General features: G+C 46.1%; 1 protein-coding gene and 2 pseudogenes across 1 annotated transcript; 1 reads left to right on the plus strand and 2 right to left on the minus strand.

Moving 5' to 3' along the window:
• Positions 1-490: 490 nt before the first annotated feature.
• Positions 491-17,384, minus strand: CENPV (centromere protein V). The gene is made up of 5 exons (XM_070393253.1): positions 17,005-17,384; positions 9,763-9,861; positions 7,775-7,844; positions 1,903-2,017; positions 491-887 (listed from the first exon to the last, which is right to left on the minus strand). Exons 1-5 carry the CDS (start codon positions 17,367-17,369, stop codon positions 763-765), a joined length of 774 nt encoding a protein of 257 aa, XP_070249354.1. The 5' UTR covers positions 17,370-17,384; the 3' UTR covers positions 491-762.
• Positions 17,385-20,849: 3,465 nt separating this feature from the next.
• LOC138994560 (phosducin-like protein 3 pseudogene) lies at positions 20,850-21,741 on the minus strand (annotated as a pseudogene).
• Positions 21,742-25,431: 3,690 nt separating this feature from the next.
• LOC138994670 (ubiquitin-conjugating enzyme E2 C pseudogene) lies at positions 25,432-25,948 on the plus strand (annotated as a pseudogene).
• Positions 25,949-26,159: the final 211 nt, after the last annotated feature.

Here is a 26,159-nt window from a genome sequence, read left to right on the forward strand (position 1 = left end):
GGCCATGTATGACAAACCTACACCCAACATCATACTCAATGGGCAAAAACTAAAACTATTTTCCCTAAGAACAGGAACAAGACAAGGATGTCCACTTTCACCGCTCTTATTCAACATAGTACTGGAAGTCGCAGCCACAGCAATCAGACAAGAAGAATTAAAAGTCATCCAAATTGGAAAGGAGGAAGTAACTCTCATTATTCGCAGATGATATGATATTGTACACAGAAAGTCCTAAGGACTCCACCAAAAAACTACTAGATTTAATAAATGAAATTGGCAATGTAGCAGGATACAAAAACAACACCCAAAAATCTATGGTTGTTTTATACACCAATAATGAATTCTCAGAAAAGAAACTAAACAAAAAATCCCACTTACCATTGCAACAAAAAAATTAAGATACTTAGGAATAAACTTAACCAAGGAGGTAAAAGACTTATAATCAGAAGCAAAATCAAAGGACAAAGAAAATTATAAATCACTGTAACTGCTTTAATATTAAAATATTTATTTTTTCTAAAAGATCACACAAAAGTTGGGAAGAGAAAGAGGATGTAACTAGTCTACATCGAAGTCCGGGCTGATGGAGGACAAAGAGCTGCCTAAGGAAATGTAGCTGGAGTCAAGGGCAGAGCTGGAGCTGGTGGCCGGCCTGAGCCCTGGGGCAGCCACGCTCGCCGGCACCACCGAGTGCAGAGGGGGGCAGCCACGCTGCTGGCCCCATCGTTCCTCCTTTCCAGAAAGGGAGAGAGCGGGCGCTCACTCTTTAGACATGTTCTTGATGGTCTTGTGCTCCTTCATGGCCTTCTCCCAATCGCTGCCATTGAATTCCTCGATGACCATACTCCGCACAGTGCCCTCATCCAGACAGTGTGGGGCGATTCCTGGGGGGAGGTGGCACAGAGAAAGAGGTCCCCAGTATGAGTGAGACCAGGTGTGCTACTGGCTCTTGGACAAATCCACACCCGCGAGCATCACTGGGCTGCATGTAAGCCTACAGGGTCCTGCTTACTTTGCTTGTCTCTGAGACGGGGATCAGCCTTCCTCAGCCAGGGAGGCCACGGCTAGCCATCCATCAGGACTGGCTCAGTACAGAGCAGAACGGCTCCGCCTGGACCCATCTCTGACCCACAGTCTGCAGAATTCACAGGCCTTTTCTGGCCGAGCCAGGTGGCTTCTAAGCATTAAATGCCATCCCATCTGTACAGGAGCTGACACTGTCCAAAGCCTTCCTGTGCTTTGCGGTAGGAAAATGGCGCCACCATGTGACACACGGGAACGAGCAGCAGCTGCTCCGAGAAATGCGCAGAAGAGCGAGATGGTGCCATGCCCTCCCCACCGTGAGGCAAGGACACGGCCCAGCTGCCCCCAGTCCTGGAGGCTGCGCCTCCACGGGAACGAGATCCCTCAGGGACGTCCCCACCGCTGCTTCAATTCACATGGCAAGTGGCCTCATTCTGGACAGCCGTCTAAAGGCTGTTTCTGCCTCCAGATCAAGTAGGACCGGAAGAGGGACTTTGGGGGGTTCTCCTGTTTCTGTTTTGAACCAAAAAGTTTGAAGGGCATTATCAATGCCCTTCGATCTTGCTTCCTTATCCCTTTAACCACCATTGCTACCCCCCTTCCCACAGGCCCCCGATCTCTCCCCTGCTCGCTGTCCCTCAGTGCCAGCCCCGTGAGGCAGCTCTGGCAGCACCAGGATGAGGTCGGGACGGGGCTGGCATCTGACTGACCAGAGCCAGGCTTCCGTCCCATCGTCTGTTCCTCTGAAACAGGCCTGCGGGAGGGTCTTGCCACGCAGGGGCAAGCCGAGCACGCAGTGCCCACCTTGCTAACCAGATTTTCCCTGAGCAGCCTGGTGACTGGTGTCCCCCGAGCTGTGCCGTTCCCGTTACTCACCGAAGCCGCCAGGGTTGGAGCGGGGGGTGTAGAAGCTCTGCACCCCACATCTCTTGCAGAAGGTATGCTGCGCCTTGTGAGTGTTGAACGTGTACGTGGTGATGCTCTCCGCTCCCTAAGGGAAAACAGACAGACAGGTGTCCCCTTCTACAAAGAGATGTTATTTCTCACTTAAAAAATCTATCTTCGAAAAGGCTCAACGGGTTAGGGAGCCCCTCTGCAGGGCCCTCGGGATGATGAGGACACGTCCAATCCCCCAGGGAACCACCTGCACAGCCAGGAGACTCGTGAAGATGGGCCTGAGCTGGAGAAAGGACAGTTCATGCCTTCTCGCAGGTCAACTGCACACAGAGCAACTCAGCCTCACAGTGTCCCTGTTCACGGCCAGGCAGCCCTGTCGACATGGGGGGTGGGGTGTGGGGGCGGGAAGACGCCTGCTTTCCAGGCCCGAGTGAGTAGACAGCCCGCGCTAGGGACTGGCTCTCCATGTCCCCAAACAGCGCTGCTGAAGGTCTTGAGAAAACAGTCCACGGCAGTTGCGAAGAACAAACTAAGAAAAGAGTATTTGCCTGACATCAGAGACAAAAGACTAATTTCCCAAATGGTTAATAACAAATGAGAAATTGGACAAAGAACATGAACAAACAGTGACAAGAAAAAACAGGCCTGGCGGGTAGCTCAGTTGGTTAGAGCATTGACCCAAAATGTAAGGTTGAGGGTTTGATACCCAGTCAGGGCACCGGCAAGATCAACCAACAAGCGATAAATAAATGGGACAAGAAGTTGATGTTTCTCCTCCCCCCCTTCTTCTCTCTCTAATCAATAAATAAAAATTAAGAAAAAAATAAACAAATAGGTCTTTAACCTGTGAAATGATGTTTACACTCATGAACTGTGCTGAGATATTTTTCACTGTCAGGTGGGCAAAATATAAAAGCAGCTGAACACAGTCCTGAGGAGATGTGGAGGAGCAGCACTCAACGGACCAGCTGTGAGAATATACACGGATAGGTTCTGACATCAAAATTTTAAATGAACAATCCTTTGACACAGCAACTCCACGTCTAGAAATGTATCCCACAATTAGAATCCCCTGTTTCCAATGACACATGTACATGGATATCACAGCACTGTCTGTACTGTACAGGCCGAAGACTGGACACTGAAAATGTCCACAGAAGACTAGTTAAAGCAACTATGGACACATAAATGGAATCCTCTGCAACTTCCCAAAAGTTACAAATACTAATACGGAATCTTCTCTAAGGTCACAAAGTTAGTGAAAAGGCAAAGCGTATAACAATGTGTGTGCTAGACACTATTTCTATTTTTTAAAAAAGGATATACATACTTGTGCCGCTGTGTGTGTCGGGGGGGAGTGTGGGTGTGGGTTGGGGTGGAGGGTTTGTGTGTGTGTGTGTGTGTCTGTCTGTGGGTTGGGGTGGAGGGTTTCTGTGTGTGTGTGTGTGTCTGTGGGTTGGGGTGGAGGGTTTCTGTGTGTGTGTGTGTGTGTGTGTGTGTCTGTGGGTTGGGGTGGAGGGTTTCTGTGTGTGTGTGTGTGTGTGTGTGTGTCTGTGGGTTGGGGTGGAGGGTTTCTGTGTGTGTGTGTGTGTGTGTGTGTGTGTCTGTGGGTTGGGGTGGAGGGTTTCTGTGTGTGTGTGTGTGTGTGTGTGTGTCTGTGGGTTGGGGTGGAGGGTTTCTGTGTGTGTGTGTGTGTGTGTGTGTCTGTGGGTTGGGGTGGAGGGTTTCTGTGTGTGTGTGCGTGTGTGTGTGTGTGTCTGTGAGTTGGGGTGGAGGGTTTCTGTGTGTGTGTGTGTGTGTGTGTGTGTGTGTGTGTGTGTGTCTGTGGGTTGGGGTGGAGGGTTTCTGTGTGTGTGTGTGTGTGTCTGTGGGTTGGGGTGGAGGGTTTCTGTGTGTGTGTGTGTGTGTCTGTGAGTTGGGGTGGAGGGTTTCTGTGTGTGTGTGTGTGTGTCTGTGGGTTGGGGTGGAGGGTTTCTGTGTGTGTGTGTGTGTGTCTGTGGGTTGGGGTGGAGGGTTTCTGTGTGTGTGTGTGTGTGTCTGTGGGTTGGGGTGGAGGGTTTCTGTGTGTGTGTGTGTGTGTCTGTGGGTTGGGGTGGAGGGTTTCTGTGTGTGTGTGTGTGTGTCTGTGGGTTGGGGTGGAGGGTTTCTGTGTGTGTGTGTGTGTGCACGTGTGTGCGTGTGTCTGTCTGTGGGTTGGGGTGGAGGGTTTCTGTGTGTGTGTGTGTGCGCGCGTGTGTGCGTGTGTCTGTCTGTGGGTTGGGGTGGAGGGTTTCTGTGTGTGTGTGTGTGTGTGTGTGTGTGTGTCTGTGGGTTGGGGTGGAGGGTTTCTGTGTGTGTGTGTGTGTGTGTGTGTCTGTGGGTTGGGGTGGAGGGTTTCTGTGTGTGTGTGTGTGTGTGTGTGTGTCTGTGGGTTGGGGTGGAGGGTTCTGTGTGTGTGTGTGTGTGTGTGTGTCTGTGGGTTGGGGTGGAGGGTTTCTGTGTGTGTGTGTGCGTGTGTGTGTGTGTCTGTGGGTTGGGGTGGAGGGTTTGTGTGTGTGTGTGTGTGTGTGTGTGTGTGTGTGTGTGTGTCTGTCTGTGGGTTGGGGTGGAGGTTTTCTTACGCTTCTTCCCCAGCCGCCAGAACACCCTTGAGCTCTGCGTCTCCTATAAAAACAGTTCCCTCAGGGGCCTCTCCTCACCCTGCGGCCACTTCACCACAGAGAAGCTGCAAAGAGCAACAGCCAAGTGGTCCCAAACCAGCCAGAGTGATCTGATTACAAACTCCGCCCGAGAAATTCCCCAGAGTGGGGAGCTGCCTCACACCCACCTCACCAGTTCATTACCTGAGGTCACCGGTGACCTCCGATCCTCACTCCCTCGCGATCCTGTGCGCCCACCAGCCCGACCACAGCCCTCCTCCCACTGAGCGCACAGCCTGTCATCACTTCTGTCTCAGGCCCAATCACAATCACCAAGGGCAGCATCTTGACTAATCCAATGGGCACTTCTCTTGACCTCTGGATTTTTAACTTGCTCTTCTACTGACCTCTCAGTACCACGCCTTCCATTTAAAGTTTGTGTCTCTGAGGACACCCACTCCTGTTTCTCCCCTCCCTCCTGGCCATCCTTCTCGGGCTCGATAAATGCTGGCGAGCCCAGGCTCTGTCCTCGGCCCTCTCCCTTCTTTGGCTACACCCTCTACCCAGCTGTCCTCACCCGGTCTCATAACTCTAAGCACCGGCAATAAGCCAACCACTGTCAAATCGGCAGCTGCAGCTCTGCTCTCCCCCCACAACCCCACTCACCTCCAGCTGCCCACTTCCTATCTCTGTATGAATGTCCAAAAGATAACTTCAGTCGAACTTTTTCAAAAAAGAACTCTTGCTTCCAGCATCTCACTGGCTTCTCGCCCAGGATTTGGCATCTCTGTTCGCCTCGTTGGTTAAGCCCAACACTGTGGATGTAACTTTGCTCTCTTCCTCCTCTTCACGCCCGATCCTTCACAGAATTCTGTGCACCCTTCTCCACAATAGCGGCTCTCAGAGCGTGGTGCTCACCAAGAGCATCACATGAACATAGAAATGTAAACTCTCACTCCCATCCCATGACCCACGGACCAGAAGTGGGGCTCGGCCACCTGTTACACACGCCCTGTAAGTGACCGCGCACACTGAGGTGCGAGAACCACTGCTCTAAGACACCTGTTCAATTACCTATTCAAAACAATTCTCCAGCCCTGGCCAGTGGTTAGAGCATCATCCCATGCACCAAAGGGTTGTGGGCTCAATTCCCAGTCAGGGCACATATCCAGGTTGTGGGTTCAATTCCCGGTTAAGGGACGCATAGAAGGAGGCAACCAATCGAGGTTTCTCTCTCACATCCATGTTTCTCTCTCTCCCCACTCCTCTCTCTAGAATCAATGAAGAAGGAAAGCACATCTCCAGTTATCTATTTTCTTTCCATCTCCATGACTACCGTCTGAATCCAAGCTCCCATCATCTCTCACCTGACCCGCCTCAACAACCTCTTAGCTACCCCTCTCTGCACCTGCCTCCTTACAAGCCACTCTCCACACAACAGCCAGAGTGAGCTTTTAAAACACTGAAGCAGGTCTTGTCACTGCCCTGCTTGCGCCCCTCCGCGAACTTCACACTACACAGAGAGTAAAAGCTACCCCTTCTGCTGTTGCTCTCGCCAACCCCACCCTAGTCTGCCCTTTCGCCTCCACCTCACTGACCCTCTGCGGTCACAACGGCTGGTTCAGCTCCTCAGGCGTGCCACAGCTGTGCTCGGAAGCCCCCTGCACTATATTCTCTCTTTGCTGGGGAGCTCCTCCACCCACGCACCCACCTTCACCACTGAGAGCTGAGCACCGGAGGGGCCTTTCCTAACCAATCTACTCCAGCCCCCAGCGGTCATCTGTGTGTTGCTCTACTTCCCCTCTTTACACGCACGATCAGACTTCTTCTTACTCATTCCTTCTGTATCCCCTCTATAGACTGTCAACTCCGAGACGGACCTGTCTGTCCTGCCAACGGCTGGGCTTCAGTGGAGCAGTGCCTGCGCGCAGCAGGTGTCCCATAAATACTTGTTGAATGAGTAAGTATTGTACTTACTTTTTAAAAACACACACAATACGTACATATAATGAATCACTACACTGCGTATCTGAACCTAATATAATGTTATGTGTCAATTTAAAATGAATGAATAAGCCCTGGCTGGTGGCTCGGTTGGTCAGAGGTTGTCCAGGTGCACCTGGGATGTGGGCTTGACCCCTGGGTCAGGGCACCTGCGGGAATCAACCCGTGAGTGCACAGATAAGTGGAACAACAAATCGATGTCTCTCTCTCTAAAAACCAATCAATAAAAAATTTTTTTAATTAAAAAGAATAAATACCAAAAATAAGCAGAAACTTACTCCTTCAACAGACTGGAGCCAAAGAAGAGGATGGCGCTCAGGAGCACGAGGAGAACGCCTTGATAGGCAGGCCCCAGAAGAAAAAGTGTGAGTCCAAGACCCAGAGCCCCGGCTGCACCCGCTGGTGTCTTCAAACACCATCCGCCCTGGGTGCCAGGAGCAAAGGCGACCTGGGCCGCAGCCACGGGCCTCTGAGGGGACGGGCAGTCCTCGGGACCTCCGGGAAAGCCAAGAGACAGGTCTGCTGCCCCCGTCCCACTGCCCCCACCACTCGCATGAGGACCGAGGGCTGACAAACAATAGGAGACAAATCAGCCCGAAGTACTGGTAGTAAGTCCCTCACTGCCCAGAAAGGCAGGGACCCATGCACTTGTTCACTAGTCTCTCCCTGGGCTGCAAACGAAGAACAGGACAAGAGCCCAGGGACTGGAGCCGGAGGACGAGAGGGGCAGCGGGGAGGACTGCGCTGTGTACATGCATGTCCCTCCTTTCAGATGCTGCCCCAAGAACAAAAAACTCCCCACAGTAATAAAGTTTAAAAATCTTATATATTTTTCACTGGGAAATGCTAAAGTCGGTTATAAAACAGAAAGGAAGGTAAAATCCTACTTTGATAAAAGACAAAATACATATTTAGATGTATTTTTTGTGTACAAAATCGTGCACAAGGATATACACCAACATATTCACAGTGATTACCTTTAGTTGATAGGATTTGGATGATCTTATTTATTTGAAAATGTTTCCTCAGTAATATCACATAAGCATCCAAAATATAAAAGAAAACATAACAAAACCTTACAAATACACTTGAAGCCTGGGTGACCAGGGAAGGGACCGCCCAGAGGCGCCGTGCTGCGCTCCTGTCCCCTCGAACGCTACGGGGTGCTGCCAGTCAGCGGCGGACTCACCAATGGGCTCTGCATCGTCAGCCCTGCTCTTAGCACTAACCTTCAGGAGCTTGAAGCGAGAAGCAGGAACAATGAAGTGTCTGTTCTGCTTCTTCTTGCAAACACTGCAGCTACAGAAAGAAAGAGCAAGTTCCAGATTTTGAACAGCCCTCCCCACCCTCTGAGTGCCAAGGGGCCCAACGTGATATGATCTGAGAGCTGGCTGACCCCAGGAGTAAGGCCTCTGCCAGCACTCTCCCGGGAAGGGGACGCTCCGGCAGCGAAACTGGCCGCCTGGGTCTCTGCCCGCAGGCCCCACCCTCAGCAGTGGGGACCACGCATCCCGTTGAAGACCCTCACTAAGAGAACCACGTGTCTGTTACCACCCCCACTTCATTACAGGGCAGGTAGCTGTTGGTTCTAGACACAGTGACCCCAGTCATAGCTACAATCTTCTACCTCTGGGAGAGCCACACCAAAATGGACAAGAAAGATGACATGTCCCTCTTGGCTCATTTGCACATCACAGTAAGCCCACCTCCAAGTAAAACAGGCCCTCGGATGACCATCTGTGGAACTAAATCTAAGCCCTCTCTTTTCAGTCCACCTTTTTAAAAAATTCTAATTTAGCCCTAACCAGTTTGGCTCAGTGGATAGAGCGTCGGCCTGCGGACTGAAGGGTCCCAGGTTCGATTCCGGTCAAGGGCATGTACCTTGGTTGCGGGCACATCCCCAATAGGGGGTGTGCAGGAGGCAGCTGATTGATGTTTCTAACTCTCTATCCTTCTCCCTTCCTCTCTATAAAAAATCAATAAAGTATATTTTAAAAAAATTATAATTTAGTACAGAATCCTCAATAAGAAGAGCCTCTAATACTCTGGTATAGAAGCCATGGTGCTTCTTCAATCTGGACTCCACTGTTAGCAGCCTGGTCAGTTCCATGATATTTTTTCTCATATAACTCAGGGACCACCTAAGGACAAAAGGTCCAAAACACCGAGCCTGTCCTTGTTCTGTCACAGTGCCAGGGACGGCGCTAAAAAGCACGCCCTCCACCTGGAAGAACCCAGGGAGAGGGCTCAGCACAGTGGGCACACCCTCCTCTCCCTTCCCCTCCACCTCCCCCAACTCTGAAGACTCTGCCCAAGGCATTCATTCAGTGCCCAGACTGACCTGCTTCCAGCTACCACTCCCCACCCACCAGTCTGGGGGGTGACTCTGCCGGGCACAAGCCCGAGGACCCTGCTCTGTGTCACCAAGTGCTCTCTCTCTCTCTCTCTCTCTCTCACTCACTCATGCACACACACTCACATACAGAGCAGACTCAGTTATTTTTAGCCTTCATCTTTTTTAAAAAAATTATTATTAAAAACTTCTAGCCCTAGCTGGTTTGGCTCAGCGGATAGAACGTTGGCCTGCAGACTGAAGGGTCCTGGGTTTGATTCCAGTCAAGGGAACATACCTAGGTTGCAGGCTCGATCCCTGGCCCTGACCAGGGTGTGTAAGGGAGGCAACCAACCAATGTGCCTCTCTTACATCGATGTTTTCTGTCTCTCCCCCTCCCTTCCACTCTCTCTAAAAATCAATGGAAAAATTTCCTCAAGTGAGGATTAATTAACAACAACAACAAAAAAAAAACAAACGAAACTTCTAGCTCCGGCCAGTGTGGCTTAGTTGGCTGGAGCATTGTCCTGTACACTGAAAGGTCATGGGTTTAATTCCCAGTCAAGGCACATACCTGTGTTGCAGGTTCAATCCCTGGTCAGGGCTCCTATGGGAGGCAGCCGATCTATGTTTCTCTCTCTCTAAAAATCAATTAACTTGTCCTTGGTGAGGGTTAAAAACAGGGTTTTAAATTTATAAAAAACTTCTAGTACACACAACAGGAAAAAGAATAGAAAAATGAACCCTTATATACATATCACCTGACTCCAACAATTATCAACTGTATGTTGTTTCATCTATACCCCAATCCCCCGGGAGAAGCTGAAGCGCTGTGTTTTAACTCGGAAGTCCTCTTAAACCAACTTGGGAAGAGAAAACTCTCACTTGCAGTCGAAGATGTGCAAGTCTGCTGAGGCCCAAACTTCAAAGCGAACTGCTCCACAGTGGCAGCCTCCTGTGTGTTTCACCAGGCCCTGGTATTCGCTACATAAAACAGAAAATCAGAAAGATCAGAATTTCTAAGGCGTAGCAGAGCTACCCAATACAGAGTCACAAACCCAAACAGGCAGCCAAAATGAGGAGACAAAAAAACAACCCACAAATGAAAGAACAAGAGAATTATCCAGAAGAAGAAATAAATGAGGCAGAGATAAGAAATTTATCTGATATAGAGTTCAGAATAATGATGGTAAAGATGATCAACAGCATGAGAAAATATATAGTAACTACGAAAACAGAAATAAAGAATGACACAGCACAAATAAAGAACACATTGGAAGGAATACACAGCAGATTAGGTGAAGCTGAGGATTGAATCAGTGAATTAGATGACAGGGTTGAAAAAAATCACTCAATCAGACAATCATAAAGAAAAAAGCAACTAAAAAACAGGAGGACAGCTTAAGGGAGCTGTGGGACAATGTGAAATGAAACAATATTAGAATAGCAGGTGGGCCAGAAGAGGCAGAAACGGAGAAAGAGATAGAGAACGTGTTTGAAGAAATAATGGCTGAAAACTTCCAATATCTGGTAAAAGAAAAAGTCACACAAGTCCAGGAGGCACAGAGAACCCCAAGTAAGAAGAACCCAAACAGGCCCATGCCCAGACACATCATAATTAAAATGCCAAAATTAAAGACAAAGAGAAAACTCTTAAAGGCAGCAAGAGAAAAGCAAACTGTTACCCTACAAAAGAGCTCCCATAAGGCTGACACCTGATTTCTTATCAGAAACTCTACAGGCATGACGTACTCAAAGTAATGGAAAGCAAGGATCTGAGACCAAGATTACTATATCCAGCAAGGCTATAGTAATTCAAGTGCACATTCAAAATAGACGGTGAAATAAACAGCTTCCTGGACAAAAAAAAGACTAAAGGAGTACATCACCACCAAGCCAGTATTACAAGAAATGCTAACGGGACTGCTGTAATGAGAAGAAGAAATAGAGAGAGAAACCTGGGCATACAGAATTAAAATGGCAATAAATAAGTACCTATCAATAATAACCTTTGCCGAAACCGGTTTGGCTCAGTGGATAGAGTGTTGGCCTGCGGACTGAAAGGTCCCGGGTTCGATTCCGGTCAGGGGCATGTACCTTGGTTGCAGGCACATCCCCAGTAGGAGATGTGCAGGAGGCAGCTGATTGATGTTTCTCTCTCATCGATGTTTCTAACTATCTCTCTCCTTTCCTCTCTGTAAAAAATCAATAAAATATATTTTTTTAAAAAATAATAACTTTAAATGTAAATGGATTAAATGCTCCCATCGAAGATTTAGGGTAGCTAAATGGTTACACAAACATGACCCAACTATATGCTGTCTCCAAGAGACCCACCTCAGAACAAAAGACACACACAGGATAAGAGTGAAGGACTGGGAAAAAATGGAAAAGAAAAAAAGCTGGAGTAGCAATACTCATATCTGACAAAATAGACTTCAAAATGAAGGCCATCACAAGAGACAACAAAGGTCACTGCATAATACTAAAGGGATGGATTCAACAGCAGGATATAACCCTGGTAAACATATATGCACTCAATATAGGAGCACCTAAATATATAACAAAACTTCTAGAGGACTTTAAGGGAGAGATCAACAACACAGTCATAGTAGGGGACTTTAACACCCCTCTGACTTCACTGGACAGATCTTCCAGACAAAAACTTAACAAGGAAACAGAGACTCTAAAGGACACACTTGACCAGATGGATTTAATTGACATTTACAGAACATTTCACCCCCAAGCTGCAGAATATACATTCTTCTCAAGGGCACATGGATCATTCTCAAAGATAGACCACATGTTAGGACACAAAACAAATCTCTATAAGTTCAAGAAGATTGAAATTATATCAAGCATCTTTACAGATCCCAGTGGAATGAAATTAGAAATCAACTACAGTAAAAACTCCCAAAACATTCAAACACATGGAGGCTAAGTAGCATGTTATTAAACAATGATGGGTTACCACTGAGATCAAGAAAGAAATAAAAAACTTCCTGGGAAGAAACAAAAATGAACACACAACAACCCAAAATCTCTGGGATACAGCAAAAGCAGTCCTGAGAGGGAAGCTCATAGCATTACAGGCCTACCTCAAAATACAAGAAAAATTATCAGTAAACTGTTTAACATTACAACTTAAAGAATCAGAAAGAGAACAACAAGAAAAGCCCAAAGTAGAAGAAAGGAAATAATAAAGATGAGAACAGAAATAAATGACATAGAGACAAAAAAAAAATACAAAAAGCAATGAAACCAAGAGCTGGTTCTTTGAAAGGATAAACAAAATTGATGAACCATTAGCCAGATTCATCAAGAAACAAAGAGAGAAGACCAAAATAAATTAAATCAGAAATGAAAGTGGAAAGTAACCACTGACACCACAAAAATACAAAGGATTTTAAGGAAATACTATGAACAACTATGTGCTAACAAGTTGGACACTGTGGATGAAATGGATAAATTCCTAGAAAAATACAATCTCCCCAAACTGAATCAGGTAGAATCTGAAAACCTGAATAGGCCAATAACCACTGATGAAATTGAAACACTAATCAAAAAACTCCTGGTAAATAAAAGCCCGGGTCTCAACAACTTCATGGGGGAGTTTTACCAAACATTCAAAGAACAACTAACACAATATCCTCCTCAAACAATTCTAAAAAATCTAAGAGGAAGGAACACTTTCAAGCTCTTTTTATGAAGCCAGCATTATCCTCATTCCAAAACCAGATAAAGACACTACAAAGAAAGAGAATTACTGGCCAATATACCTGATGAACATAGATGCTAAAATCCTCAACAAAATATTAGCAAATCAGATCCAGAAATATATTGAAAAGGTCATACACCATGACCAAGCAGGATTTATCTCAGGGATGCAAGGCTGGTACAATATTCACAAATCAATAACGTGATACATCACATAAACAAACTGAAAGACAAAAATAACATGATCATTTCAATAGATGCAGAAAAAGCATTCGACAAAATCCAACACCCATTTTTATAAAGACTCTCAGCAAAGTGGGAATAGAGGGAGCATATCTCAACATGATAAAGGCCATATATGACAAACCTACAGCAAACATCCTACTCAATGGACAAAAACTAAAACTATTTCCCCTAAGAATAGGAACAAGACAAGGATGTCCACTTTCACCACTCTTATTCAACATAGTACTGGAAGTCCCAGCCACAGCAATCAGACAAGAAGAAATAAAAAGCATCCAAATTGGAAAGGAGGAAGTAAAACTCTCATTATTCACAGATGACATGATATTGTACCTAGAAAATCCTAAAGACTCCACAAAAAAATCTCCTAGGTTTAGTAAGTGAATTTGGCAATGTAGCAGGATACAAAATCAACACCCAAATATCTATGGCTTTTTTTATACACCAATAATGAATACTCAGAAAGGGAAACTAAACAAGCAATCCCATTTACCATTACAATAAAAAACTTAAAATACTTAGGAATAAACTTAACCAAGGAGGCAAAAGACCTGTATTCGGAAAACTACAAGACATTGAAAAAAGAATTATAAACAAGTAGAAGAATATACCGTGTTCATGGATTGGTAGAATCAATAGCATTAAAATGTCCATACTACCCAAAGCAATCTATAGATTCAATGCAATGTCTATTAAAATAGCAACAGCATATTTCACAGACCTAGAACAAATACTTTAAAAATTTATATGAAATCAAAAAAGACCCTGAGTAGCTGCAGCAATCTTGAGAAAGAAAAACAAAGTTGGAGGAATCACAATACCAGATACCAAGTTATACTTCAAAGCCACTGTAATCAAAACTAACTGGTACTGGCACAAGAACAGGCATATACTAGTAGACCAATGGAACAGAACACAGACCCCAGAAATGGACCCAAGCCATTACAATCAATTAATATTTGACAAAGGAGCCAAGAGCATACAACGGAGTCAAGAGAGTCTCTTCAATAAATGGTGTTGGGAAAATTGGGACAGATATATGCAAAAACAAAAAACAAAAAAACGAAACTAGACCACCAACTTACACCATGCACAAGAATAAACTCAAAATGGATAAAATACTTAAATGTAAGTCAGGAAACCATAAAAACCCTAGAAGAGCCCGGCCGGCGTAGCTCAGTGGTTGAGTGTTAGCCTATGAACCATGAGGTTAAGGTTCGATTCTGGGTTCGGTTCCCAGTCAGGGCACATGCCCAAGTTGCGGGTTCGATCCCCAATGTGGGACGTGCAGAAGGCAGCTGACCAATGATTCTCTCTCATCACTGAGGTTTCTATCCCTCTCTCCCTCCCCCTTCTTCTCTGAAATAAATAAAAATAAAAAATGCAAAAGAAAGCATTCCAGCCCTAGCCCGTTTGGCTCAGTGGATAGAGCGTCGGCCTTCAAACTGAAACAGCCCAGGTTCGATTCCGGTCAAGGGCATATGCCCGGGTTGTGGGCTCGATCTCCAGTGGGGGTCTTGCAGGAGGCAGCCAATCCATGATTCTCTCTCATCATGGATGTTTCTCTCTCTCTCCCTCTTCCTTCCTCTCTGAAATCAATAATAAAAATATTTTATTTAAAAAAATAAAGCATTCCAAAAATTTTGGGACAAGGTCAGGTGGGGTTAGGGGTAGGAATTCTAATCCCACCACTCAAACATTTTTATTTATGTCAAATATTTACTAAAAATTTTTACCAACCAAGTGCACTGCAGTGGAAAGAAAGCAGTAAACAAGATACAGCAGATATGGTTCCTGGCCTTACTGACCTTAGGTGGTCATCAAACAAATTACCCAAATAAAAAAAAAGGTTGGGGATTGAAATGATTGTGATAAAGGTGGTACAGGCTGCTGTGGAAAAGAAAGACAATGGGACCCAACTGAGTCTGAGGGTTCAGAAAAAAGCCTTCTGAAAAAGTAACAACAGCTCTTATCATTTTGCTATATTCTCTTCCAGTATTTTCATACACATGACTTTTTACAAAGCCATACATACACATTACATACAATTTTAATGCTTTTAAAACTTATTATATTTAGCCAGGCCCTTAATTGAACATGACTGGGATTTGATAAATATCATCAAATTGCTTTCTAAAAGAACTGAACAGTCTTATCAGTAATGAATGGGAAAACATGTCACTGTACCTTCTCAAGCAATAATTACAGGAAAAAACAGCTTGCAGTTTTAATCTGCATTTATTTGGTTATTAGGGAATGGCTAAAAAAGGTGAAGGGGGAGGGTGAGAGGGTATCAACCAAGGTTCTTGTATGCATGTATGCATGGCCCATAGACACAGATAATGGGGCAGGCTGAAGGGGACCAATGGGGGTGGGGGGGAGGAGATATATATAATACGTTCAACAATAAAGAATTATTAAAAATAATCATTTTTTAAAAAGGTGAAGAGGGCCCGGCCAGCATGGCCCAGTGGTTGAGCACCGACCTATGAACCAGGAGGTCATGGTTCGATTCCCCGTCAGGGCACATGCCCAGGTTGCCAGCATGCAGGAGGCAGCCAATCAATGATTCTCCCTCATTATTGGTGTTTCTATCTCTCTCTCCCTCTCCCTTCCTCTCTGAAATCAGTAAAAATATATTTTTTAAAAAGTGAAGGGGAATAAAAGGTACTACCTTTCAGTTATAAGTCATGGGGATTTAAGGTACAGCACAGGGAATAATAACACAATAACTTCGTAGGGTGACAAAGTTATTATTAGACTTCTAGTGATCACACCATAGGTAAATATCGAATCACTATGTTGTACACCTGAACCTAATATATTGTGTCAACTATAATTTTTAAAGAATTTTAAAAACTGAATGCTTTACCATGTTTCTTTACAAGTTGAATCAGTTAATTTGATGTACTTATATTTTTTCTGCATGTACAATTAATGCTTACTGTAAAAAGTTCAAATGTTACAGCACTTGATAACAACAAAAATGAAAAATTCCTATAATCCTAACACCCGCAGGAATCCAGTTAACTATTTGCTATATATTCCTGCAGACTTTTTTTCATACAATTCTTTAACAAAAACAGTGCAGAATTGTACATTCCTTTAGCATGTAAGTTAATATGGTGAGTTTTGGTTTCTTATAAGTAAAAAAATAATATTCAGTCCAAAACGACAAAAAGTAAAGCACACAGAAAACCAAATAGTCCGTCTCTGGGAAGACTCATTCTCACGAAGCGAATTTCTTCTGGAACAAAGACAAGGAACATTCTTACTCAGGAATAATCCTCAGGCCGTTGCCAATAGTGTTTTTCTAGGGTTTTGATCTTTTTAATTCATAAATAATCGACACAGACGTATTAAGGTGCTAAAATCCTTCTCGGAAGTACAACCCGGCCCCAGGGCCGGGGTCTGGGCGCTGTCGCGTTTGGAGAAAACCAGGGGGCCCGGCCGGGGACACATCACTAGCCCCGCCACCGCCCCCCAACAGCGCGGCCCCCCGGTCCTCCTCTGCCTCGAGGTGCGTGGCTCTGCCCGCAGCCTCCGAGCTCTGCGGGGCCGGCGGCAGCGGGGAAGGAGCACAAAAGCCCTCGCACCGCCCGCACCCGCGCCCCTGAGGCCCCGCAGCGCTTCCCGCGCGCTCCTCTCGGTGCAGAACCCCCTCCCGCCACCCGCTCCCTCGCAGCGAGCGCCTGGAACAAAAACGGGATTGCGCCCCCGTTGGTTGAGAACTTGTGCTGGGCTTTTCTCACCCTCCTTTCCCGCCGCCTCCCCCCAACACCTGCGCGCACAGCAGCGGCTCGGGTGAGAGAGAGCCCGGGCCATCCTCCTCCCGGCACCGCCGCCCTCAGACAAGAGCGCGGCGACCCGGGAAGACCCGGCCCCGCTGCGCCGCGCGTCCCGGCTTGGGGCCGAGGGGAGAAGCCCCCGCCAGGCAAGGCCGCGCACCCCTGACGGATGAGGGCCGAGCCCGGTGCCCCGAGGGCGCGGCGGTCACACTACGGGTGCGACGCAGAACAGAAGACCTGCCCCAACACGCAGCCGCACGCCCGCCCCGCAGCCCCGGCCCCCGGCCCCGCAGCCCCGCGCCCCTCCCAACCCCGACCCCTGGGCCTCCCCCGGACCCCCTCTCCCGGGCCCCCTCCCCGCCCCTCCCGCCGCACTCACAAGGTGTCCAGCAGGAGCTTAGCGGCGCCCTCGAAGGTGAGCCGCTGCCGCTTCTGGAACGTCTCCCAGCGCTCCCGCTGGTCGCCCAGGTCCGGCGTGGCCACCGAGGACGTCGGAGTCGCCGGGATCGGGGGCGGCGGCAGCGCCGGCTCTGGCGGAGGCTCCCCGGGGCCCGCCTCCTGGGCCCGCGGCGACGACGGCCTCGGCCGCTGCTTCGCGGCCCGGCTCCGGCCGCCGGTTTGGCCCGCGGGGCGCGGGGCGCGGGTGTCGCCGGGAGCCGAGGCGGCGGCGGCGGGAGCCCGGGAGGCCCCGGGCCGCTTCTGCCCGCGCGGCTCGGAGGACGCGCTCCTCCTGGTCGGCCGCATGGCTCCCGCAGACTGGCGCGCAGGCCTCGCCGCCCGCGCGTCCCCGCAGCCCGCGCGCGCTCCTCGCCACCCAGCAACCTGCACGCCCAGGGGGCGCTGCGCCCGCCGGTCCGGCCTCGGCCCTGGCCCTGGCCCCCGCCCCGGCCGGGCCCGGCCCGCCGCACCTGGCCGCCCAGCTGCGCCCCAAAAGGAGAGTCAGCTCGCCCGCTGGCCTCGGCCCTGCACCCGCCAGTGCGTCCTGCAAGCCTAACGGGCCCGCGCCTCGGGCCCAGGCTCCCGACACCCAGAGCCTGTGCACCTGCGGAGGAGGCCGTCCCCCCTGCAGCCTCGGGGCTGCTCACCTGCCGGACCTAGTGGTCTTGGGTCAGCCCTGAACTCACGGCACATCCCAGCGGGCAGCCGGCAACGTCATCCCCAAGACAGGACAGCACTGCCCTTGCAGGAGCCCCGAGCGCCTGAAATGAACTGGAGGCCGGGCCCCCGCTACCTGCTCACACAGAGCAGCCGAAACCATAGTTCTTAAACTTCGTCTTCCCAACTTTTTAAAACGGTGTGTGTGTTTTATAATTTATTACTTAAAAAAACCCACACCTGTTGACCATCGATATCCTTATTTATATCGATGGTCAACAGGCTTTTTAAAAAAAAAGTAATAAATGAATGAAACCCTCACTAAATGACGTGATTATGTTTTGTTGAACACAGCATCAAACTTTACTTTTTAAATAATTCTTTATTGAAAGTATTGCATATGTCCCCCTTCTCCCCCCCCCCCCCATTGACCCCCTCCAGCCCGCCCCGCCGGCCCCAGGCCTCCAGCACCCTATTGTCTGTGTCCATGGGCCACGCATATATGCATTCAAGGTCTGTGGTTGATTACCTCCCACCCACCCACCCACCCCGCCTTCCCTCTGAGATTCCGCACTCTGTTCCATGCTTGAATCTGGATCCACTCCATTCATTAGTTTATTTTGTTACTTAGATTCCACCTATGAGTGCGACCATGTACAGCACCAAACTTTAAAGCAAAAAAACCACAAGAACCACGGATGAAACCTACATATTTTCTAAACCAGTGGTTCTCAACCTCCCTAATGCCGCGACCCTTTAATACAGTTCCTCATGTTGTGGTGACCCCCAATTTCATTGTTACAAATTGAACATAATTAAAGCATAGTGATTAATCACAAAAACAATATGTAATTATATATGTGTTTTTCCGATGGTCTTAGACTACCCCTGTGAAAGGGTCGTTCGACTCCCAAAGGGGTCGCGACCCACAGGTTGAGAACTGCTGTTCTAAACCTATTAGTAGCTCTATTTTATTCATATTTTCAAAGAAATAACATCTTCTCTAATTCATTCTCCTACCTTTTTGTTTTCTACTTTAATTTCAACTTACTCTGTTTTTGTTTATTATCATTTGTTTAATAGTTTACTGAATTAAATATATAATTTATTTTCAGTGTTTTGGGTAATAAAAACATTAATGGCTAGAAATATTTTCTGAGTATAGCTTTAGTTCTATCCGTTGGGTTTTATATGGGATTCTCTAAAAAAATTTTAGATAATCTGTACTTTCAGTTTTTGCCAAAGTAGCTGTACCACTTTATTTTCCACCAGCCGTGTATGAGGGTGGCAGTCGCTTCAGACCCTGACAACGCTTGGTCTTGTCAGACCTTTGACTTCAGCCTTTCTGGTGGGAATGCGGTGATACCTCCGTGTGATGGTATTTGCATGCCTTGGGTGTGTAGTGATGCTGAGCACCTTTTCACGTGCTGATTGACCATTTGAATATCTTCGGCTGTGAAATGCCTGTTCACAGACACTCCTCCGAGAGTTAGTCCATTTTATAAATTGAGTTACTTGATGTGTAGGAGTTCTTTATATCTGGATGGGAGTTGTTTGCCAGGTATGTATATTCAGAATATCTTCTCCCAGTCGTGGCTTTCCTTTTCACCTTAATATCTTTAGATGAGTGGAAATTTTTTATTTTGATGACGTTCAACTTGTGGAAATTTTTATTTTATAGTTAGGGTTTTTGTGTCATGTTTTTAAGCTTTGCCCACCCCAAGACCATGAAGATTTTCCTCCTATCTGTCTTCTAGAAGCTTATAGTTTTAGCGTTCACCCTTAAGTCTATGATCCATCTCAAATTAAATTTTTTTTTTTGTTAATCCTCCCCTGAGGATATTTTTTCCATTGAGTGTTTTTTTTTTTCTTAGAGAGAGTGGGAGGAAGGGATAGACAGAGAAACATCGATGTGAGAAAGACATATCAATCGGTTTGCCTCCCACACACACCCCCAACCAGGGCCCGGGATTGCTTGCAACCAAAGTACTTGCCTTTGACTGGAATCCAACCGGGATCCTTCAGTCCATGGGCCATCACTCCATCCACTGAGCCAAACCAGCTAAGACTCAAATTAATTTTTGCATATGGTGTGAGTTTTTTCCTTTTTTTTTTATAGACATGAACTTATCTAGGTCTCAATCCTCTATTCTGTTCCATTGATCGACTTACCTGCCCTTACACCAAGTCAATTCTGTCTTAATATGCTTGCTTAATTACTTAGTCATGAAATCAGAGTAAGTCCTCCAGATTTGTTCTTCAAGATTATCTTGGCCCTTCTAAGTCCTGTGCATTTCCAAATAAAGCATAGAATCGTCTACTTCTACAAAACAGCCTGCTTGATACTGTAGTTTATGCTATCAACCATACTCCTATGAAAATCCCTCAATTCCTCCAATATTCCTAATTTCATTCTTTTAATTTTTGTTTTTGCCATACCAATAGCTGTTTTTTTTAAAAAAAGGAAATGTTTTAAATTTAAAAGAGAGTTCCAAAGAAGAGCAAAGAGAAAAACAATAAATTAAAAATAAAAAAAAATAAAAGGGCCCTAACCGGTTTGGCTCAGTGGATGGAGCATCGGCCTGAGGACTGAAGGGTCCCAGGTTCGATTCCAGTCAAGGGTATGTGCTTTGGTTGTGGGCACATCCCCGGTGGGGGGTGTGCAGGAGGCAGCTGATTGATGTTTTTCTCTCGTCGATGTTTCTAACTCTCTATCCCTCCCTGTAAAAAATCAATAAAATATATATATTTTTAAAAATGAGTGGTCAGTGAGGACACAAAGTTTCTTCTAAAAAAATAAAAGGAAAAAAGAGAGGTCTAGCCCTGCTGGTATGGTTCAGTGGTTGAACCAGGAGATCACAGTTCCATTCCTGGTCAAGGCTCATGCCAGGGTTGCAGGCTTGATCCCCACTAGGGCATGTGCAGGAAGCAGCCGATCAATGATTCCCTCTTCCTTCCTCTCTGAAATCAATAAAAACATATTTTAAAAAAGAGAGTTCCAAGAAATTTAATAGGTTTTGCAGCAATGATTGTTTCTGAGATCCATGAGATATAAAACATAACTATAAAAGGCTAAAAACCAAAGGATTTAGTCCTACTTTTTCTTTTTTAAAAAATCCAGACAATTTGTCACATTAAGTTCAGCACATTTTGGCGGCTTTGGCCTTCTGCATCCTGTAAATTGCTGCCCTTCTTCAAGGGGATCGAGCCCCCGCACCAAGCACAGCAATGAGTCTTCAATTGGTTTTTTAAGGTTTTCCTCCAGGTCTGTCTTGGTTATTCCAGACTCAGATAATTTCTGCTCCAACTCATCTATTGTCAGGTTCATGCCACCAAACACCAGAGGTCCAATAAATTGAGCCTTGCTCACCTTCAAGGTAAGCAAATATTGTGGGCAGACTCCTTTCAGGATAATTGGGTATGCAGGTTGTGGAAATGGCTTTGATAAATTTGACCTCAGGAAAGTTCTTGCTAAGTTCACTGAAGTGCTGACTTATCAGGCCACAGAGGCAAATCAACCCCTTGTTTGTAAAGGTGCAAGATCACCCACAGGCCTTCTCCAGCTTTGGTAACTTTCTGAACACAATCCTTTCCTGAGATTTCCAAAACTTCTCCAAATTTGTTCTTCGCTTTAGTTGCTTCCCACTCAGCCAGTCTCTGCTGCCTGTACATTTCAATAGCTCGTTGGTCTTCCTCATTAAATTCATTTTCATTATCTTCCAGTTCTTCCAAAGTCTTGTGCACTGGCTCTTGGGTCTCCCAAGAGGTACAAAGTCAGTTACTGCCTATGCCAGTGATGGTGAACTTATGACACGCGTGTCAGAGGTGACACGCGAACCCATTTTTTTGGTTGATTTTTCTTTGTTAAATGGCATTTAAATATATAAAATAAATATCAAAAATACAAATCTTTGTTTTACTATGATTGCAAAGATCAAAAAATTTCTATATGTGACATGGCACCAGAGTTAAGTTAGGGTTTTTCAAAATGCTGACACGCCGAGCTCAAAAGGTTCGCCATGACTGGCCTATGCCCTGCCTGGGGCCGCCTGGCACGAGGTACAGAGCGACCTGCAGATGGCTGCTACTTATGTTGGGCCTGGGCCTCTTATTGAGAGGTATGAGGCATGCTGAGGCCAGCTGCTGCTTGTTGAAGAGATTTTAGGAAACTCTAAAGCCTGATCGAAGACGGGCTATTCATATAGAAAGACCACTGCAAATAGCTTGAGTGGGACTGCAAATTGGGAGGGGCAGAGTCTAAGGGAGTCACTAGGGCCAAACAGTGTAAGCCACGTTGATGGAAACTCAGATATGGCACCTGTCAGTCAGCTCAGGGAGGTCTCGGCAGAGGAACAATGACCTCTGCTAGCACTTTTGTCTGGGAGAAAGCTGCCCCTCCCTCCCCCAGTTCCTGCCCTGATGCCAGACAATTCAGTTCCTTCCAGTATGTGCTGCTACCCCAGCGCTGGAGCTCAGAGGGAGTGAGTCAAATTAAGTCCATGCGTCCGCTGTAAGAGGAACACCGGGGACTCCAGCAGCCTCCATGTTTACAATTTCCGCTGGTTTTTACATCCCGAAGTTATGAGGACTTCTCTTCCCAGCACTGGAACACTCCTCACGGGGGACCTCTGTAGCCAAGATATCCCTCCCAATTAAAAACACCACAGGTGGGTATTGGACCGGACCGTTCTGCACCTGCACCCCTCATACCAGTCTCAGTGTGGCTTCTTCTTTAATTCTCTAGTTATAGGACTTCCATTCAGCCAGATTTCAGGCAGTTCTAAAAGATGGTGGTTCTATGGTTTAATTTTGATGTCTCCACTGTTTTCTTCACCTGAAACCAATTTAATGGCATAATATCTTTAAAATAAAATCCTAATTCATGTTTTTCATTTTTAAATTGAGCTAAACTTTACACACACTGCAGTGTTTTACATATATGTACAACTTCACAACCACCATCCAGATCAAAATATAGAACATTCTAGTATCGTATAAGGGTCCTTTGTCACACTTCTAGTCAATCCTCTCCATGGATAACCACTCTTCATCACCATGATTTTGGACTTTATATAAATGCATTTATACAATATGTACGCTTGTGTATGAGTTCTTTCACTCAATGTTAGATCTGTCAGTTTCATCCATGAGTTCATGTAGCTATGGTTCATTTATTGTCATTGCTGTGTAGTAGTATTTCAATATTGGAATAGACTACATTTTATTTATTCTTTTTATTGTTGAAGGATATTTAAAGTGTTTCCAGTTTGGGGCTGCTATGACTTTTTTTTAAAGCAACTATTTTATTTTACTTAAGATCTTGTGTGACAGGAAATAAGAAAGGACTTGGCCGGACAGTTCTTGCTTGGGGTGTCTCATGAACTGTCACTGAGATGTCCCTGAGACCATAGTCGTATGAAGGTTTGACCAGGCTGGATGGCTGAGATGGCTTATTCACATGCCTGACAGTTGATGCTGGCTGACAGCTGGAAGACCCACTGGCCTGTCACCTGGAGTACTTACCTGGAGCCTCTCCACATGGCTTGAACTTCCTTGGGTGACCTCAGAGAATTCAGATTTTTAAAATAATTAGCAGCTCAGAGCTCCCAGAGTGAGAGACCTCCTATACAAGGTACAAATTTTAGCAATGCGGTGTGTTGTTGTTGTTCTTACCCAAATAATAATAATAATAATCCTATATAATAAAAGGCTAATATGCAAATCGACCAAATACGGCATGACTGGTCGCTATGATGCGCACTGACCACCAGGGGGCAGATGCTCAATGCAGGAGCTGCCCCCCTGGTGGTCAGTACATTTCCACAGGGGGAGCACTGCTCAGCCAGAAGCCGGGCTCACAGCTGGCGAGTGCAGCAGTGGCGGCAGGAGTCTCTCCCACCTCCACAGCAGTGCTAAGGATGAGCCTAAGCCAGGAGCCAACCTAAGCCATCAGTTGGACATCCCTTGAGGGCTCCTGGACTGCGAGAGTGTGAAGGTCGGGCTGAGGGACCCCCCCCCCCCCCCGGAGTGCACGAATCTCGTGCACTGGGCCTCTAGTAACAATAACAATAAGCCTTATGGGATTTGGGTTTGGAGTTGCATTGAATCTGTAGATCAATAGAGAACTGACTTCTTATCAGTATTGTCTTCCAATATATAAATATATATTTCTCCATTTATGAAATCTTATTTTAATTTTTCTCAGCAATATTTTGTAATAAACTTGTGACATTTATTACTAAATATTTGATATTTTGCTGCTATTACAAATAGTATTTTAAGTTTTTTGTTGTTTTTTAAAACTTTATTTTTATTATTATTTTAGAGAGAGTGGAATGGAGAGAGACAGAAACATCGATGAGAGAGAGACATTGGTTTCCTCTCGCATGCGCCCCAACCAAGGCCAGGGACCAAGCCTGCAACCAAGGTACATGCCCTTGACCAGAATCAAACCCAGGACCTTTCAGTATGTGAGCTGACACTCTATCCACTGAGCCAAACTGGCTAGGGCAAGTTTTTATTTTTTTAATTGTTTGTTGCTAATACACAGAAAACCATTGGTTGTTTGTATATTGACCTTATACCTTCCTAAATTCACTTTTTTTTTTGTCTTAATAATTTCTATTTCCTCTTAGATCTGCATGTTAGGCTATTTTTTAACTCCCAAGCAAATTTGTAAAAAATCTTTTGGTGGTGAAAATTAAAAAAAAAATCTTTTGGTGGTTGATTTCTAATTTTAATTAGATTTCTAATTTAAAGTTTCTGAATTTTAAAATCTCTCTTTTTTTGGAATTTATTAGCTTGATGGCCAGGAATATAAATGATTTCTATGGGCATAAAAGGTATATGTTCTCTGTATATTAGAAAGTTCTCTTTCTGTTAAGTCACGCTTATAAACTGCACTATTAAATTCCTCTATGATTTGCTTTGTTTTTGCATACTTAGTTAAATTCTGAAATGAATATTATGTATTCGGCCATGTTTAATGCGTAAGCATCCATGTACTGGCTTGGGAAAGTTTCTCTTCATTCCGTGCTTGCTCTCCTGTTAATTTGGAAGTTCTAATCTGTCTCCATAATGTGGGTATTTCTCTTCCCATACCTAGTAGTTCTGATGAAACCTGTATTCTTCTAGTAATATTTCAAAATTGATCAATAAACATGTTTTCCAAAACATTTCGCCTGCAAAATCTTGACCCCTTCATCTAGATGAGAATTTTAGAAATTGCTGTTTTACTTCCGGACTTTCCCATTGACCCCGATGCCCAATTCCTCTTAAGTATGTCTTCTGTATGAAAACTCCTTCCTGAACATTTGCAGCATGTATTTCTTATCTCATTAGCATTATAACCATGATACTCAGCTCCAAGAGCTGCTGCTGAGCCTGGCACTCAAAATGTTTGTTGAATGAATAAATGATCAATGAAGACAACTATATTATAAGGTAAATTGTTCACAACAAGCACTGTACTCTTCTCTACCCAATATTGAGATATTTTTTCTAATATAATTATCAATTGATTAAAGAACTTTTAGTATTTTCCTCAGCTAGGATCCAGGGACAATACAGGTGTCCCTCCCGCCCCCCCCACCCCCCCCCCCCCAAAAAAATGTACACACACAATGTCTGTAGATTCTATTGCATTTTTAAAAAATGAAATGTGTTTTGAATTACAGTCGTGTTCTCCGAGTTCTCTGCCAGCGCTGCCCTGATGGCCTCCCAGAACCACGACCCAGCCGCCGCCAGTGTCGCCAAAGGAGCCGAGCCCAGGAAGGGCGCCTCCCAGCTGCGGGGCAAGAGGCTACAGCGGGAACTGATGACCTCATGACGTCAGGTGACAAAGGAATTTCTGCCTTCCCTGAATCAGAGAACCTTTTCAAAGGGGTGGGGACCATCCATGAAGCAGCTGGCACAGTATAGGAAGACTTGAGGCATACGCTCTCCCTCTCCCCACAAAGTCCTCGCCCCCTGCAACCCGCGCCCCCACCCCACCCCCACCCCGCCCCGCCCCCAGCGTGGACACCAGGGTAACATCTGCCGGACATCCTAAAGGACAAGTGGTCTGCCCTGTATGACGTCAGGACCATCCTGCTCTCCGTCCAGAGCCTGCTAGGAGAGCCCCATCCACAGCCCGGTGAGCACACTGCAGAGCTCTGGGGAAACCCCACAGCCTTCAAGAAGCACCGACAGGAAAACTAGCAAAGCAGGGCTCCAGCCAAGAGCCCTGACCTGGGCTTCCAGCCTCTCTCCTTGTGCTGCCTTTTTCCTTTTTCCTTAGATGGTCTGTCCTTGCCTTGATTTCTGTACAGGACTCTGTATCTTCAGCTGTGATGTCATACTTGTTGTGTCTCGTTTTTAAATTAAGCCTCTGGTTGAGCCCCTGTGATGAATATAATTAAATAAATACATTTTGAATTAAAAAAAATGAAATGTGTTTTA

The sequence above is a fragment of the Myotis yumanensis genome, unplaced genomic scaffold (genome assembly GCF_028538775.1).
Source record: "Myotis yumanensis isolate MYYU_CA2020_CCGP unplaced genomic scaffold, mMyoYum1.0.hap1 SCAF_16, whole genome shotgun sequence".
Lineage (NCBI taxonomy): Eukaryota > Metazoa > Chordata > Mammalia > Chiroptera > Vespertilionidae > Myotis > Myotis yumanensis.

Coding starts and splice junctions, on each gene's coding strand:
- CENPV (XM_070393253.1), bottom strand. CDS start 17,369: ATGCGGCCGACCAGGAGGAGCGCGTCCTCCGAGCCGCGCGGGCAGAAG. Junction 9,862..17,004: donor AAGCTCCTGCTGGACACCTT/GTGAGTGCGGCG, acceptor TGTTTTATGTAG/CGAATACCAGGGCCTGGTGA. Junction 7,845..9,762: donor TTGCACATCTTCGACTGCAA/GTGAGAGTTTTC, acceptor TTCTTTCTGTAG/CTGCAGTGTTTGCAAGAAGA.